This window comes from Mustela lutreola, chromosome 4 (genome assembly GCF_030435805.1).
Source record: "Mustela lutreola isolate mMusLut2 chromosome 4, mMusLut2.pri, whole genome shotgun sequence".
Taxonomy (NCBI): domain Eukaryota; kingdom Metazoa; phylum Chordata; class Mammalia; order Carnivora; family Mustelidae; genus Mustela; species Mustela lutreola.
In genome coordinates this window covers 109896190-109913611 of record NC_081293.1, presented here as the reverse complement: position 1 = coordinate 109913611, position 17422 = coordinate 109896190, and the positions used below count along the sequence as shown (strand labels likewise).

Genomic DNA, 17422 nt, shown 5'->3' with positions numbered 1-17422 from the left:
TTTAGGATCTTTGCATTTGTATTCATATTGCTGAAATAATATAAACTTTTGGTGTCTTCCACCCTATGACTTTCCTCCCAAATGAGATAAATTCTTAGGCAGAGCACAGCAAAGACAAAACATACATCACAGAAGTCAATGGAGCTTTTAATATCTGAACTGTAGTCTGTCCATGAGGGCATCAGTAAATGACTCCTACATTATTTATAACCCAATTCTCATATATGGAGTTCCATTTCAACACAAGATCCTTCAGTGGGTTTCTTTTCCCCACTAAGGTTTATCCGCATGACAGTACTGACTTGAACTACCTTCAACATATTGTACTCTTTCCCAGGAGGAAAGAGAAAGGCACATCTTTACTCTGCACCCTTCAAAACAGGTTTTTGTTTTGGTATTTTGGGGATATTTGCTGTTGCTGCTTTTTAATGCAAAAAAGACAAAATCCACAGAATACCATTTACACAAAAGTCTTAAGAGAGATAAAACCTAGTGAAAATGCCAGGACACCTTACTGGGTTGTTGTATTTTAAAGCTCTCATACTTCAGGGTTACAGGCCACATCCGAGTCAAGACTGGACAGAAAATTAGAAGCCTAACAATCTTCACTTAAACTAGGATTTTACTAAAATTATTTTATAGTAACCGGGAGCACTTGACCTGAGTAGTCGTCGTTAATAAGACTACTGAAGAGTGGGAAGAGCAAGAGCAGCCTGTTAATCTAGAAGATGACCCTGAACTGCTCCCCCCAGTGCGTATTAGGGTAAATAATAATGATGATAAAGGAGATCCGTCATGAACACTCCTTTATTCTTCATGTTCCCTATTGTCCTGACAGCGCTTTGAGGGCAGGTACAATATGTCTTGTTTCTAGGATTCAAAATGCCCAGGAAAGTACAAGTGCACATCAGGAACCCTCAGAGCTTTTTTACTGAATGGACAGGTTGTTGAGTTGAGGGAGCTCACCAAAAATAAGCGGAGGACAGCCGTCTTTGGAAAATGAATGGTCTTCACTAGCCAGTCTGTTGGTCTATTTTACTGCAAGTTTACAAAAGGAAGCTCAGCTTCTATTTCCCAAATCTGAACACAAATAGTCATCTTCTCATAGTTACTAACTGCTAAGTAGAAGTTATCCTGAAATAAAGTTACGCAAAACAGGAAAAGTTTTATTAGCCTTAGATCAAGATGTGTACCTCTAGGTACAGATGAGATGAATATTTATAATTTTATTAGACTCAGTTGCTTCAGGCAATAAACTTCATTGCTGAATTTCAACTTTAATTTCTACAGCCTGAGAGAGATGCTTTTTGACTAGACCATTCTTGAATAGAAACATTAACATCTTTGATTCCGTGCTACTGCTCTCTGCATATGAACTTGCAGGAATATAAAAATGTATATGATAAAATGTATTATTCTCCTTTTTATTAAAGTAATTCCCTTTAAATAAGGCAGTTTAGTTATTAAATCAGTTTCCATAATCCATGACCTATCATTTTACAGATAATACATCCAAAGCTAAATTGTCTTTAAAAATGTTTGTCAATTTCACACTTCCTGTTGGCAACTTCCTACCTGGTGCCACAGTCACCTCTGAACCTGCCTCATCTCTCCTGTCAGAGCCAGAGTCACTGAGGGCAGGCACTTGTGTGCGGTGTGTTCCTTTTGTTCCTTGATCCGATCTGTCCTCCTGGCTGGGAAGAGTGGCCACAGACACCTGCCCCAGCAACAAAGGAGGGATGATTCTGCTGGGGGCAGGCCAGGACATCCCTGCACTCACAGACCACACCTGCATGTAAGCAAGCTGAGCTCTGAGGCTTGCACACCCCTAAGATGATCTGCTCCTCACTCTGTTCAAGCCATGAATGATAACTGTCAGGCCAGAGAGTGGAGCTCAACAGCACATAAAAAGGGAGTAAATTCTTTTCCACTTGGATATTAAAAATTCTTTTCCATTTGGATTGTAAGAAAATTTACACTATTCAGCTGACAGCCAAGGATGGGGCTCCATCCCACTGTCCTGTGAAACTCAAAAAGGCTCTGACTTTTTAGGAACTTCAAAACCTCTTCCCGCTAATTGTATACTGTTATTTTCATGGGTCAAAGCCAGAGAAGAACCTTATCTCTTTCCATTGTTTTCCCAGTTCTTGTGGTTTTTCTATACTATGTCACTGTTTTTGTTTGATTTGGTTTGGTTTGGTTTTGGTTTTGGTTTTTAAATTTATTTGACAGAGAAACAGTGGGAGACAGAACACAAGCAGGGGGAGTAGGAAAGGGAGAAGCCAGCTTCCCACTGAGCCGAGAGTCCAATGCGGGGCTCGATCCCAGGACCTTGGGATCATGACCTGAGCCAAAGGCTGATGGTTAATGACTGAGCCACTCAGACAAACCTCAACTTTCTTTTTTTTTTTTTTTTTTTTGCCACTGTTCTAAGTAGAATTAAAAAAAAAAAAAAAAAACTTACTGGATGTTGTATCTAACTGATGAATCACTAAATTCTATACCTGAAATTAATATTACACTGTATGTCAGCCAACTAGAATTTAAATAAAAACTTTTTTAAAAAGAATTTTAAAAATCTACTCATATCACAAAAACATGGATGTCCAGAAATGCCTAGAAAACACACCTGAAGTCGTACATTAGAGACTGAGCTGTTCCACTCCCTCTCCCATTGGCTGGATGAGCTATAGACTTCTCCCAGCGCTCTAGGGGAACAACTGTGCTCCTCTGCATTTCTGCAGCAGCTGCTGGAGACCCACTCTGCATGTGCGGAGGGGGCAGGAACAGCGAGCCACAGCAAAGCCTTTCTGCCAACACACCATGGGGCCTGACTCTTTATCCACCTAAAGCACAGTTAGAAAGCAGGACCACTTTGGCCCAAAGTTGGTGTCCATTACATGATGTCAAGACTATGTTTTCACACCAAAGAACCCCGAGACCCTGCTTCACTGGCTTAACCTGCACATGTAACTCCCAGGACCAACACAAAGCTTCCCGTCCCCTCTACCATCTAAACGATATGCATCTGCATTTCAAGAACTCATAATTTTATATTGTCCATCATCTTTTAGAAAAATGTCACTGTTTTAATAGTTACTGTGCTTCTCACCCTATTTTGAACATGTGCTTATGGGCTGTCTCTAAATCTCCAGCATCTGTAGGATGTTTTCTGTGTCAGGGGTGGAATAAATGATCAAAGAATCAAGGTACAAATGGTTGAAAAGGTAGTAAAGAGTCCATGAATTATCTCGGACTAAACACAGCCAGATGAGTATCACGTACCAGAGCAGGAATTCTACCCAAGACCACAAGAGGATTTCTCCCAAATAGCTTTAAATATCAAGAGCACATACAGTTTACAATATAAACAATCAAAAGAAAAAAATACCTTCCAAACTTTATTTTTATTTCAATTTAACTCTTGGTGACAAGAGGGAAAACAAAGGCCTAAATAATTTGATGCTTAAGCAGTCTGGTATGCTTTTACTCTGCTACTTTTATGGAGAATAACTCACAGCCCTAAAAACGGGGTCTTCAGAACCTGACCTTCCAAGGGTAGCTGGGAGCACTGAACACATTTCAGAGCAGGGCCCAGCCTACCACCCAACACGTACTCACTTGCTCAAAGAAAATGAAAGTCCCTTCTTCTCGTAAATATAAATCTCTATTTACTGTTGGGTGATTTCTGCATTTGACCGCCGATTAATATACAATTTGTGAACATGACACCTGCTTTGATTTTGCCTTTCCTCAATTGTTATAAAAATACCAAGTTTCATTCTGTTTGATTGCCAAGCGAGTAAGCACCTGTGGAGACACTTCTCAGGGGTCACTGTGGCTCACCTAGCAGACAGCCCTCACTGGTGATTACAGGCACACTCGGACAAAAGGGCTGCTTCTACCTTGATTGTCACTTGCTGGGAAACCATGAATACGACAAGGAGCTTCTTTCAGCCTCATGAACCCTTCCCGTGTTTGCAACCTGACACTTCTGATCCATGTCGGGGGTTGGGGGTGGGGGGTGGAGGGACGATGCTCTTTCTGAGACTTACCTAAAATTGTCCCCAGTATAAGGGATTTGACAGCATTGAATTCTGTCCCTGATGACAGGACGACTTGGCTCCTTGCACTCTGGTCAACCTATTAAATATTCCACAAGAAGCAAACATCAAAATGGCGAGTAATTTTGGTGATAAGAGAATGGGGGTCTGAGGGAGACCAAGGAAAACGGTAAAAACGAGCCATAGGTTTGGCTGTCACAAAGATGAAACGGTTTCATAGCAATTTTTTTAATACCTCGGATTTCACACCACCCATTGCCTATTCTTTTCCCTTTATTTGTCTTCATGGTTTAGGGATCCGTAATTGGTATGATCCACAAAGAAATGCAATAAGCTATTTCAAACCTTAAAGCTTTTGCTTATTTCAAACAGAAATCAGTAACACAAGCCACAAAACGTATTACTGGCACAGAGTCAATATATAAAGGTTATTCTTCAAAACCCAGTGACAATGAATAATTGAAACATGGAGGCTTTTAAAAAATGTATTCCCGCTTTCAGCAAAATCTTGCTTTTTCCCTTGTGTTTACATTTCTGCCACCTTTGTTCTTTTGTAGTCAGATGGAAGTAGGCTCTTATTCTCGTTAGAACGTCTCCAGTAATCGCTGGGAAAAACTGGGCAACATTCCCCTATGGAGGAGGACACCTTGGCATTTTTGTGGTCAGATATTAACAGGAACCCTTTCAGCCTCTTGCTAAACAAACAAATGACACTGCTAAAGAAAACACTTTGACTACGTTTTCTGTCCCCAGGACTTTCTGGGAAGACTGCTGAACGTGCATCTCTTTTACTAGGATTTATTCTCAAAGCCTTGCTGGAGGTCATACACTGAATGCCACAAGCTTGGTTACTCTTGCTGCTGTGAATCTATCCCTTACCTCCACAAAGACCACCGCCGCTTCTCTGTGAATCGTCACCTGGTGAAGCTGCCCATCAGCGAAATTTTTAAAACCAAAGTTAAAAATATCAGGTTCTTGGTGCCTGTCCAGCTTATACCGGATCTGCAAACTTCCTAAACAAGATCAAAAAAATGAAATTTTTAACTAAAATGGAATTTTATAAAAACCACCAATACATGTTCTAAAGCACACTTTGTTTTTGTTTATTTCCTATAATTTGACTTTATTGAGCATTTGCTTAAGGACACTGTGTGTCTCTATTCCTGGAAGAGGGATCATTTATGTGCTATTCCAGGGCTGAATTCGGAATCTGATTACACTATTTTAAAAGTCAAGCCCAAATGGTCTTTTCCCAAGTTCTTCCATTTTCCTTAACAAAAGGAAAAAAATTCTAAGTTAAGCATATGGGAACTCGGAGTTAGGCTCAAAGTTAATTATTCATGTGGGATTCATAGCATTTAATGGTAAAACCTCAAGTAATATTGCATTAACATTCAGTTTCTATAAGCATCACTTCTTTTAATGTGACTTATTTTAATGCATTTTAATGTATTGCTGGCATTTGCATTTTTTTTTTTTTTGCACAACTAGAATTTTTTTTCTAATGTTTCTGCCATAATCAAGAAACAGAAGAAAGACCAATGATTTGCTATGACATCTAAATCTCCTGATGTCCTTCACAGGGATGCCCACTGCCCCATAACCCCGTACTGCCTGGAGCAGATCTTCCAGAAAGTAGGTCTCTGTCCTTCCGCTCTGTGAAGCGAGGTTACAGCTTGGGCTAATGCTCCATTTGCAACAGTCTTGGAAAGACTTGGTGGCCATGAGTTGGGTACCTCTCATCCCACTTTTCTTCATATGTAGATATTGCCATGAATGGCTTCCCAGCCACCGATGAGTAAAGATCAATCCTGTGCATGTGATGTGTAGGAATAGTGGATTTTAGATAGTTTAATATACTTCTTTACTTTGCTGAGAAGAAGGAGGAAATATTTTCCATGTACAAAGTGAGCTATCTTGTTTCAAAGTGAATTGCAGAACTAATTTATTCACGTACAGAAGGAAAGACTTCCCAGAATAGCAAGAAACCTAGAGGCACATCAAATACCTAAAATTATCAAATTTCCATGGGGGAAATGTATCTTAAATGTAATCATGGAAATGTGAACTTTAGTGATAAACTTGAGGGTTATCATGAACTAGTGTAACAAGCATGGCAAGCCATGAAATTGTGTTTCCTTCTTGTAGTTAAACACCTAATGGGTCCCCCTCATTGTGGTCCTTATTTTCTAATTCAGCCTCCTTGTTCTTATAGTCTTGACACTCACCGTTGGGGGTGAGGATCACGGACAGGTACTCCTCGTAGAAGGAGCTCACGTAGAGGAGTAAGCTGGGCATCCCTGTGGTCCGGAAGCTCAGCGTGGCCACTTCTCCAGCCAGCGTCAAACCCTCATGAAGTAAAGCTGCAAAGGAGCTTGAGTTCTTGCTGGCGGTGTAGTTAGAATGTTCCTGAAAGTCGTAGATAACCGACGAGCCAGTTCCAAAATACGCAGAAATCTCTGGAATGACACTCATTTTTGTTATGTTAGCACGAAGTCAAGGCAAGGCTCTTTTCTATGTGTATTTACACACCATCTCTAACCCTTAGTCTCTCAAGACAGAAAACAAGAATGTCACACTTTGCTGTCTTATTTTTAATTTAGAAATATTTCAGATTAAAAAGATAATCAAGTATGGATAAAAAGATAACTTATCCCCGTGTATATTCGCATGATGTTGAACTTACTAACAATATTTTATTATGGCCCACAAAATGCTTCATCTCAGAGTTACACAGCATTAAATGCCAAGTGTGAACATATACTTAGAGTTATTGTCCATCTCACTGTCACATGAATGATGCTGAATCCAACAGAAGTCATCATGAGCTTCTCAAGAGCAGAATCATAAATGGACAAATTTGGGAGAGAAACAACTCTCCTTTAGCTGATCAGAGAGAACTGCCTTATCCTTTCATAGAGAAAGGGTCAAATGCCAGAAACATGAGGCAAACAGCCAAATGAGGTGCCTCCTTCTCCCCGTCCTGCCCAGGGTACACTCACCGCTCTTGCAGAATGGCCCGTCATACGCAGAGACGGCACAGTCGCAGGTGATACCCCTGGGTCTCTCCCTACATCTCCCTCCGTTGTGACACAGGTGTCCGTAGCTGCTGCAGTGTCCCGGGCAGCCTGGGTCCACGCCTGGCGTCATCGTGGCCCTTTCTTCCAGGTCCAGGGCCAGGCCGTTCAACCGCAGTGACCGAATGCACCCCAGGAAGCCTCTCTGTCTGGTGGCCGTCCCACCTACAAGGGAAACAACTACAGCCGTGCCCTGGGGTTCTTGGTGGCATTTCCACCGCACGTCCAATCGTGCTGGCTGACCAATCGCATCAGAAAAGGGACCCGCAGGAAGCTTTACAAACACACATGATTTTGAAAACCTAGGCTGTGACCACATACTAAGAATCATCAAACGATATCGAATAAACCATAGATGGAAATATTTTTGGAGTTGAGCTTGGTAAATATTTACTCTAAAAAGTACGTCTTCAAGTTCTATTTAGAAAGAGTTGTACATTTTTATGTTGATTTGTACATTTTTAATCCTTCATTTAAAAAAATCTCTTTTTATTTTTATTTTTTTTTTTTTTAAAGATTTTATTTATTTATTTGAGAGAGAGACAGGGAGAGAGAGCATGAGTGAGGAGAAGGGCAGAGAGAGAAGCAGACTCCCCGTGGAGCTGGGAGCCCGATGCGGGACTCGATCCCGGGACTCCGAGATCATGACCTAAGCCGAAGGCAGTTGTCCAACCAACTGAGCCACCCAGGCGTCCCTAAAAAAATCTCTCTTTTTAAAATGTATAAAGTTTTTTTCTCCTTCTTAAGTGTATAAACTGTGCTGGGCACCATAAAGTTAGATACTTGAAAATCTTTGCAATACAATATATATTACAAATTTGTAACATGCAATGTATATACATTGTAGAGAGTTAATATGTAATATATATTATAATTTGTATATGCATTTGTCATACATATTTTGTTACATATTTGTTATATATAATACATATATTACATATAATAACAAATTATATATGTAATACAATCCTTTCTTAGAAATGCTCCCATTAACAATGCCATGAAAAAGGAATTGAGGAGTGGGCAAAGAAACAAAGTAGTGTTGACATTAAAACCCAGGCTTGGGGCACCTGGGTGGCTCAGTGCGTTAAGCCTCTGCCTTCAGCTCACGTCATGATCCTAGGGCCATGAGATTGACGCCCACGTCAAGCTCTCTGCTCACAGGGGCCTGCTTCCCCACACCCACCTGCCTCTAGCCTACTTGTGATCTCTCTCTCTCTCTCTGTGTCAAATAAATAAATAAAATCTTTAAAAAAATTTTTTTTTAAATAATGATACCCAGGCTCAGGCCTGCCTCGCTCCAGCCTGCCACCTCTGAGGTCAGGAGGGTAACAGTCACTAAACACTGAGTAGCTCTCTCTCTTTCTATCATGCCTCACACAAGCCTAATCTCAAATCTGGGGGCGCGGGGGTCACCTGGAGCACTTGCTAAAACAGAGTTGGGAATCATTCCTAGGGATTCTGACTCGGTGGGCCTGGGGCACATAGATCAGCATTTTCCACAAACTCCTCACACTCTGGAAACCTTGTTTCTGTGAGGATATCAATTCCGGGTAGGTGTTCATGCCAACTTTGTTCCTAGAAATTCCATTCCTTGATCCTCAGGATTACGAATCAGAAAACAGAATTGTTTAATTTGTGTCACAGTTTGATGACTTGACGTGAAGCCTTGGAGTTTTCTGCATCATGGGTTGTGTGTGTATGCGTGCGTGCGTGCACACACACACACACACACACACACCTCCCTGCATTGCACAGCCCCCAGAAGCTGTAAGTGTCCTCTGTAAAGCAGACTGCGGGCTAATCTGTGATTTAGATTAGTTCCTAATTGGACCAGCTCCTTATTTACTTGAAAACACATAAGAAATGACCAAGGAAGAGCTACCTCATTGGTTTGCTTGCTTTCCAAATTAGAATAGAGTTGTCTGAAAAGTAATGTAGCAAAACTTATCTCTCCCTTTGAGAAAAAGAAAATAGTCTTAAAAAAAATATAAGTGAGTAAATGAAACAGAAGACTTCCACTACCCAGAGCTTTCATCCCTGAAGCACCGGCAGCGAGAATGGAGCCAGCCCAGTTCTGAACCCGGTGTCTGCAAGGACCGGACAGCAGAGGAGGGAGACACAGCCATGTGAGTCCTCCTTCGGTCTGTGTTAGAGGGGACACAGGAGAACTCAGGGACAGTCACACGACAGCTTCTCCGACTGCACTGGGAAGTGAAGCTGGGAGTTCTGGATGAAATTTGTTAACCGTTTTATAAATAGCATTGATAAGAAGTCACTAAAGCAAACACAGGTCATCAATACTGTTGAGGTCCAGCCTGGGAATCCACCCACTGAGGACTGGGTTTCTCTTCTATTTCAGTTTCTAGACTATGTCACTCGCTCTCTCTCTGGACCTCCATTATCTCATCTGTGACCTGGGAAATCTATAGAAACCATGATCCTGAACAACACACTATGGAAACTGTATTAACAAACATCTGTGGTTCCATCAACAGATGAATGGATCAAGAAGATGTGGTATATATACACAATGGAATACTATGCAGCCATCAAAAGAAATGAAATCTTGCCATTTGTGACAACATGGATGGAACTAAAGCGTATCATGCTTAGCGAAATAAGTCAAGCAGAGAAAGACAACTATCATGTGATCTCCCTGATATGAGGAAGTGGTGATGCAACATGGGGGCTTAAGTGGGTAGAAGAATAAATGAAACAAGATGGGATTGGGAGGGAGACAAATCATAAGTGACTCTTAATCTCACAAAACAAACTGAGGATTGCTGGGGGGAGGGGGTTTGGGAGAAGGGGGTGGGATTATGGACATTGCGGAGGGTATGTGCTTTGGTGAGTGCTGTGAAGTGTGTAAACCTGGTGATTCACAGACCCGTACCCCTGGGGATAAAAATATATGTTTATAAAAAATAAAAAATAAAAAAATAAATTTAAAAAAATTAAAAAAAAAAACATCTGTGGAAAGAGAGCCCGACTCTTGCTGGAGCTCTTGGTCCCCGGTACCGACAGGAGCCGCGTGCACCTGGTGCCATCATGGCTGGATGGCTCGCGACTTCTATGTACACCAGCACGGCCCAGCCAGAGGGCAGCCACACTCACCCACGAAGAGCTGGCTGTTGAGCTGCAGGCGGGCATGGCCGTCCGCGGGTGCGGCTTGCGTCTTGCTGGGGAGCTGGTCCACTTGAAGGGTCGCCTCCTTCACGTTCCTCTCGGCCCTCACGTGGTGCCACCGGTTGTCATTAAAGGGAGTAGGAGATCGCACTGTGACCTCACATCGCCCATTCCCCACATCGAAGGAAAAGGTCACTTCTGCAGGAGCTGCAAACACAGAAAGGAGAGTAGCTCAGCTCATTCTGCAGGGAGGAAATTCGGTCTCGAGAGACAGGAGGGCAGCACCACAACACGCTCCTTATGAAAGCGGACGGTGACACTGCTGCCGACCAATGTCATTCTGAGCTGGCTAGGAGGGCAACAGAAATGTGTGTCCTGAGGGAAGAAAAACAAAGCCATTTTACCCTATTCCTCCTCAGAGAATGCTCATATTGCTAATCCTTAAGGAGTAGAGATCTTTCCCCACCAGAGGGAAACTGGCCTGTGACCTGCCTTCTTATATATCAGTGAATTTATTTCAATGTGGGTGGAATCCTCATGTGCTTTATTTAAAAAGTCCTCCATGAAATTTTGAAGTAAGGAACCGAGCTTTGCATACATGCGTGAACAATGTAGCGAGTCAATTACATGAAATGATTCTGCAATTTAGGGAGTAGTTATCGGACCAGTTTCGTTTAAAAGATCCTTATTGCACACACAGTTAGGGCAGCACAGAATTGGACAGACTGCTGTATGTTTTGTGAATCACTGTTTTCCTCTCTATTAAAAATAAGGATTTAAAATAATGGAGCTTTAGGCGCTCCTGGGTGGTAAGGTTGGTTAAGCGTCCGACTCTTGGTGTGAGCTCAGGTTGTGATCTCAGGATCATGGGATCAAGCCCTGCACTGGGCTCCATGCTCAGTGTGGAGTCTGCTTAAGACTCTGTCTCCCTCTTCCCCCCTCCCAACCCTGCTCTCTCTCTCTCTCAAATAAATAAATCTTTTTTAAAAAAGGTATTAGAACTCTAGTATGTACTAAAGGAATACAAGTGATGAAGAAAGCATAGCAGTACTTTGAGAATTAGGTTCCCAGAAGGATTATTGCTATGTACTGAGGCCTGGTGGCTTTGCCCAGAGGGCTACTCACTGTGCAGCTCTAGCCTGATGAAGTCTGTGATCCCCAGGTTCTCTACAAACACCCCAGAAGGCGCTGTAGTCTTAAAAAAGAAAGACACGTCAGCACTGAGCTCTCCACGGAACGTAGGGAAGTGAAGGTATGAGGTCTCAGTGTTGAAGGAAGCGGAATTCCAAAATGAATCTGTTTCCAAAAAAAAAAAAAAAGACAGTGATGATAGCAAGGAAACAGAATAACAACCATATTTTGCATTTCTAGCAATTTTTTTTACCATTATTTCCATTTTTACCATTATTAAATGCATTCATTATCTATGTGAGCCTTCATCTGGGGGTTTTTCCAAACATACAGCCACGATGTGAATATCCAGAGAGTGACTCTTTCAAGGATTAAAATGGACAAGACTGCAACTGAGTGGACAGATAATCACTGGAAATACCCTACGTTTCTTAGAAGACAATATTATTTATAGATTACTATTAAGTCAAATTGACTTTGGGGGGGACATACAGTTAGATGAACTTTTACACACGCATAGGGTTGTAAAAACACCACCAAAATCAGGATAAAGGACAGCTCCATCTCCCCTCCTCCCTCAGGCTGTTCTCTTACAGTCACATCCTCCTCCTGCCCCTAAGCCCTGGTCATTGTGATCTACAGTTGTGCCTTTTCCAAGTGTCATATAAACGGAATCACACTATAGGTAAACTTCTGAGGCTGGCTTCTCTCACTCAGTAGAATTCGAGGTTTATTCATTTTGCCATGACTTATTGTGGATCAGGCCACCATTTCTTTGTCACTGGAGAAAGTCAGTGTGATTTCTAGCTTCGGTCGTTCACAAACAGAGCTGCTCTAAACATGTCTGCCGATCACACGTGTATCTGCTTTCCAACCTAGATGCCCTTCCTTCCTTCCTCGGTTACTGCACTGGCTAGGATGTCCAGTGCGACTGATGTCACAGAAAAGAAGCGGTGAGATTGAATATCCTTATCTTGTGCCCACTCCTGCAGGGAAAGGGTTCAGTTTTTCATAAGTAACCATGCTGCCAGCTGTCCGTATATAGATAATCTTTATTAGGATCAAGAAGTTCCCTGTTATTCATAGTTTGCTAAGAATTTTATTGTGAGTGGTATCTGATATGAATGTATCATGTTAGTTCATGATATAATCATAGTAATTCAAACAATCGTGTTCATATCAATTGATGCAAAAAAAGCATCTGGTGTGATTTTTCTTCCTTAAACTGTTAATATGGTAGATGACATTGATTGATTTCCAAATATGGTCAACCCTTGAACAACAAGGGGCTTGGGGCACTGACCTTTGCACAGCTGGACATTCACATGTAACTCTGGACCCTCCAAAAACTTAACTACTAATAGCCTACTGGACAGGTTGACTGGACACCTTACCAAGAAGCACCAACATTTGATTAACACACACTTCACATGTTATAGTATTATATACTATATTCTTACAATACAGTGAGCTGGAGAAAACAAAATATTATTAAGAAAAATCACAAGGAAGAGAAAACACATCTACAGCTTGGTACTGTATCTATTGAAAAATATCTGCACATAAATGGACCTGCCCAGTTCAGACCCATGTTGTTCCAGGGTCAGCTTCACTGAGTCAGCCTTGTGTCCTGAGTAAACCAGTTGGCGATGGTGTATTATTCTTTAAATGTTCCTGGATTTTTTGCTAATGTAGTTGAGGATTTTTGCATATGTGTCTGTGATGATGCATAGTTCTCTCTTAATTCTTTTTTTTTTTTTTTTTGCATTTTCTTTGTCTAGTTTGGGTATCGGGGCAATGTTGGGCCCTCATAAAATGTTGAAAAGAATTTCCTCTGCTATTTGCTGAAAAAGATTGTGTAAACATGGTGTTATTTCTTCTTTGGTGGAACTCACCAGTGAAGTCATCTCTGACTGAATTCAATTCTGTCAATACTTCTAGGTCTCTACTAATTGTTCAGTTTATCTTGAGTGAGTTTTAGTAGTTAGTATTTCTCAAGGAATTAGTCTGTTTTAACTACGTTGGAGAACTGACATGTGCTGAGTTGTTTGTGGTATGCCATTATCCTATTGATGTCTGTAGGGTTTGTAATGATACTCCAACTTTTACTACTCATATTGGTAATATTTCTCAACAATTTTGCTAGAGATTTATCTATTTTATTGTTCTTTTATAAATATTTTGTTTTTATGGATCTCTGCTTTTAATTGATTTCTCTTATCTTTATTATTTCCTTCCTTCTGCTATTTTGAATTATTTTTTCTTCTTTTTCTAATTTCTTATGGTAAAGGCTTAAATCATTCAGTTGAGATCTTTTTCTTTCATAACGCAAGCATTTAATGCTATTACTATCTTTCCAAGCACTGACATAACTGCCTCCCACTATTTTTGATATGCTGTATTTTCCTTTTCATTCAGATCAATATATTTTATAATGTCTGTTGAGACCTCCTTGACTCATTTAATATTTAGCAGTTTGGTGGTTAATTTCTCAATTTTTTTTTTAAGATTTTATTTATTTATTTGAGAGAGAGACAGTGAGAGAGAGCATGAGAGGCGAGAAGGTCAGAGAGACAAGCAGACTCCCCATGGAGTTGGGAGCCTGATGCGGGACTCGATCCCGGGACTCCGGGACCGTGACCTGAGCCGAAGGCAGTTGCTTAACCAACTGAGCCACCCAGGCGCCCTGGTGGTTAATTTCTAAGTGTTTGGAGACTTTCTCACTCTCTTGTTCTTTGTTTCTAGTTTAATTCATTTATGTCAGGAATGTGTTTTTGTGTGATTTATTTGATATGCACTCATTTGTTTGTGACACAGAATATGGTATATCCATGTGCAATTTAAAAGAATGTGTATTTTACTATTGGTGGGGTGTTCCATAAATGTCAATTAAATTCGGTTGCTTTGTGTTGACATTAGATTTTATGTACACTTTGCTTGTTTCCCCCATTAGTTCCAAAGATTAATGAGAGAGGAGTACTGAATTCTCTAATTATAATTATGAACTTGTCTACTTCCCCTTTCCATCCTGTCAGTGTTGCTTAATGTACTTTGAAGCTCAGTTATCAGTGTACACATTTAAGATTCTCATGTCTTCTTAATTGCTTTTTGTATCTATTAATTTTCTATGCTTTCAAGCAAAAAGTTTAATACAGAAACTCCAGCTTTCTTTCAATTAGTGTTTGTGTAGTATATCTTTCCCTGTCTTTTTAAACTTGTGATATCATTATATTTAAAGTGAGTTTCTTGTACAAGGTACATAATTGAGTCATAACCATCTGTCCTTTGACTGGTTTGTTTAGACCATTCATATTAAATATAAATGTTGACAAGTTTAATTTAGTTTTATCATTTTATTATTTTTTCCTGTTTCTTAATCTTTTTTGTTCTTTTCTGTCTCCTTTGGGGTTAAATATTTTTTAGTATTCTATTTTTGTTTGGCTATAGCAGTTCCTTGGTTGGTTATTATAGGAGTGACAATATATACACTTACCTTTTCAGAGTCTGCTCAAAATCTACATTTTAACCACTTGGACTCATATGTCAAAACCTCGCCAACAATTCTGTCAGTTTACTGAGTGCCTTTTATTGATTCCTGCCAAATGTATGCCATCTGTAAAAACTAAGAGCTCTATAAAATAATGTATTTTTTTGCTTTCAACCACAAGTATATTTAAAATAACTCAACAGGAGAATAGTCTGTTATATGTACCCTGATATTTACCATTTCTCATGCTGATTTTATACCCCTGAGGTCCCAAATTTCCTTCTGATATCTTTTCCCTTCTGTCTGAATCTTCCTTTAGAAAGTCTTTTAAAGTATCTTCTGGTAAGGAATGCTTTTAGCTTTCCTTCATCTGAGAATTTCTTTATCTTCGTCCCTGAAGGAGGTTTTTGCTGAATATGGAATTCCAGATTGACAATTTTTTACTTTTAGCCCTTGAGAAATGTTTTGCCACTTCTTTCCTGGCTTCCATATTTCCCATGAGAAAGTCACGGCCATATGAGTAGGAGTTCACCTACAGATGATTCATCACTCTTCTCTCTGGTTGATTTCAAAACATTCTTCATTGCCTTTGTTTTCAGCAGTTTGATAATGATGTATCTGGAGGTGAATTTGAGTTTATCCTGTTTCAAGTTCATTCAACTTCTCAAGTCTGTTTTTTTCCAAACTTGGACAATTTTCAGCCTTTTTTTTTTTTTTTCCAATTTTTTTTTTCAGCACACTCTTCTGTCTGCTCAATTAATTACACGAATGTTAGATCTTTTGTTGTTGATTCAGAGTTCCCTGAGGCCCTGTTCATTTTTAGATTTTATTCTTTCTTTTGATCAGATGAGTCATTCCCATCATTAAGGCCACTGACTGTCTCATCTCAGATCTACTATTTGGTCCACCCAGGACATCTTTTATTTCAGTTTTATATTTTTCAGTTCTAAAGTTTTCATTTAGCTCTTTGGATATCCTATTTCTTTGGTGAAATGTTCTTTTTCTATTTGCTACAAAAGTGTTTATGATCACTTGTTAGAGTTCTTATGTAATAGCTGTTTTAAACTCTTTATCAATTCATTCTAACCACTGTATCACAATTGCATTAGTATCTGTTGACTATATTTTCCTAAGCCAGCTTAGACTTTTCTGGTTCTTTGTGCTAAGTAATTTTGGATGACTTCCTATAAATTTTAAATATTATATTAATAAATTCTGGGCTTTGTTTAAATGTTGTGAAGCATGTTGATTTCATACACACACACACACACACACACACACATATACATATATACAAATTTTATTTTTTGTTTTTAATTTATTTAGGTTTTTTTGCAGGTTCTTGGCCTAGTTAGTATCTGGCCACACATTGCAACCTGCCTTCTGTGGGCTGTCTCTAATGCCAGTCCAGTTTCCAAAGCCTTTGCAGCATGATCCAACTCTGCCTCACTAGTGCACAACCCAGTGGCCAGCCTGGGTCTTGGGTTATTGACTCTCCGTTCAGTTCTCAACTTCTTTGGTCTACAATTAGGACCGGATCCATGCATGTGTTGCTCTGGGATGATCCCAGGACTTCATAAACAACATATAGTATGCTTTCCTGAATGGCTGCCTCCCTCTGCTTTTCCAGGTACTTTCTGGTTCCCTGGTCTCCCTTGTCAGTCACGGAACTGGAAAACAGGTTCAACTGAGATTGCTCTATAACGTTCTCCTATGCAACTGTACCTGGTCCATTGCCAAGCGATGGGTGAGTGGAGGAAGAAAACAAAAATAAGAGGAGTCTTCCCACCATCTCTGAACCACAGCCGCCCTATGCAGAGCAAAAGTCCCCTTCTAAAGTCCTGGCTCTTGTGCGTTCCCTGGGCAGCTTCTGCTGCTATAGTCATGGGTCTGCCTGGATAGAAAAAGAGGGAAATGGGATTCCTGCATTCCCTGAGAGTTAGGAACTTTCTGTTCTGGCCTCTAGCCAGGGCTCAAGGGCTTCTCCTGGAACCTTTCTGTCTGTGACCCAGTGCCCACATCTGGGTTGACTGATAGATGCTGGAGGGAAAAGTAAATGATGCCTTCTGGTTTCTCTTCCTTGCCTCTCCTGGCTTCCCAGAGCCCTGAGATAACTATTCCAGGCATTCTGCCCAGGTTTCATAGGGGCAATAATGTGAGAGATGAGGTGGGCGTGCTTAGTTTATCCTATCTGGACACAGAGTGTGGTCTGCTGTCTAAGGTCATGAGTGGGAAGAACAATTCTTCATACTATCATCCGTCAAGGCATGTTCATATGTTCTTTACACTGTGACTATCCACCTCTCAATATTTTTGTCATCTGAAGTAGGAAACTTCCTTTTTCTGAATGGCAAGGCTCAGAAATGCCAGGATTTCTCCACATGGCAACATCTCCTATGCGACCTCAGGAAGGGTTGGCCACCGCAGCCTTGGTAGATGTTGTATTTTGGTCTCTGCTCTGATACGAGTGCCACTGGAGAGTCTGGGCCAGAGGACTGACGTGCCCTGAATTTTCCCTTTGGCCGTTCTGCGGC

General features: G+C 40.7%; 1 protein-coding gene across 6 annotated transcripts in view; it reads right to left on the bottom strand.

Moving 5' to 3' along the window:
- The window catches only part of LOC131829215 (contactin-associated protein-like 3), a 167323-nt gene that overhangs the window by 14781 nt on the left and 135120 nt on the right, over nt 1-17422 (bottom strand). For all 6 annotated transcript variants that reach the window (XM_059170751.1, XM_059170746.1, XM_059170747.1 and 3 more), the window contains 6 exons: nt 11396-11566; nt 10259-10477; nt 7067-7306; nt 6293-6523; nt 4944-5077; nt 4056-4143 (listed from right to left, as the gene is read on the bottom strand). In XM_059170751.1, the coding sequence (XP_059026734.1) occupies nt 4056-4143; nt 4944-5077; nt 6293-6523; nt 7067-7306; nt 10259-10477; nt 11396-11566 (1083 nt within the window). The remainder of the gene's footprint in view (nt 1-4055; nt 4144-4943; nt 5078-6292; nt 6524-7066; nt 7307-10258; nt 10478-11395; nt 11567-17422) is intronic.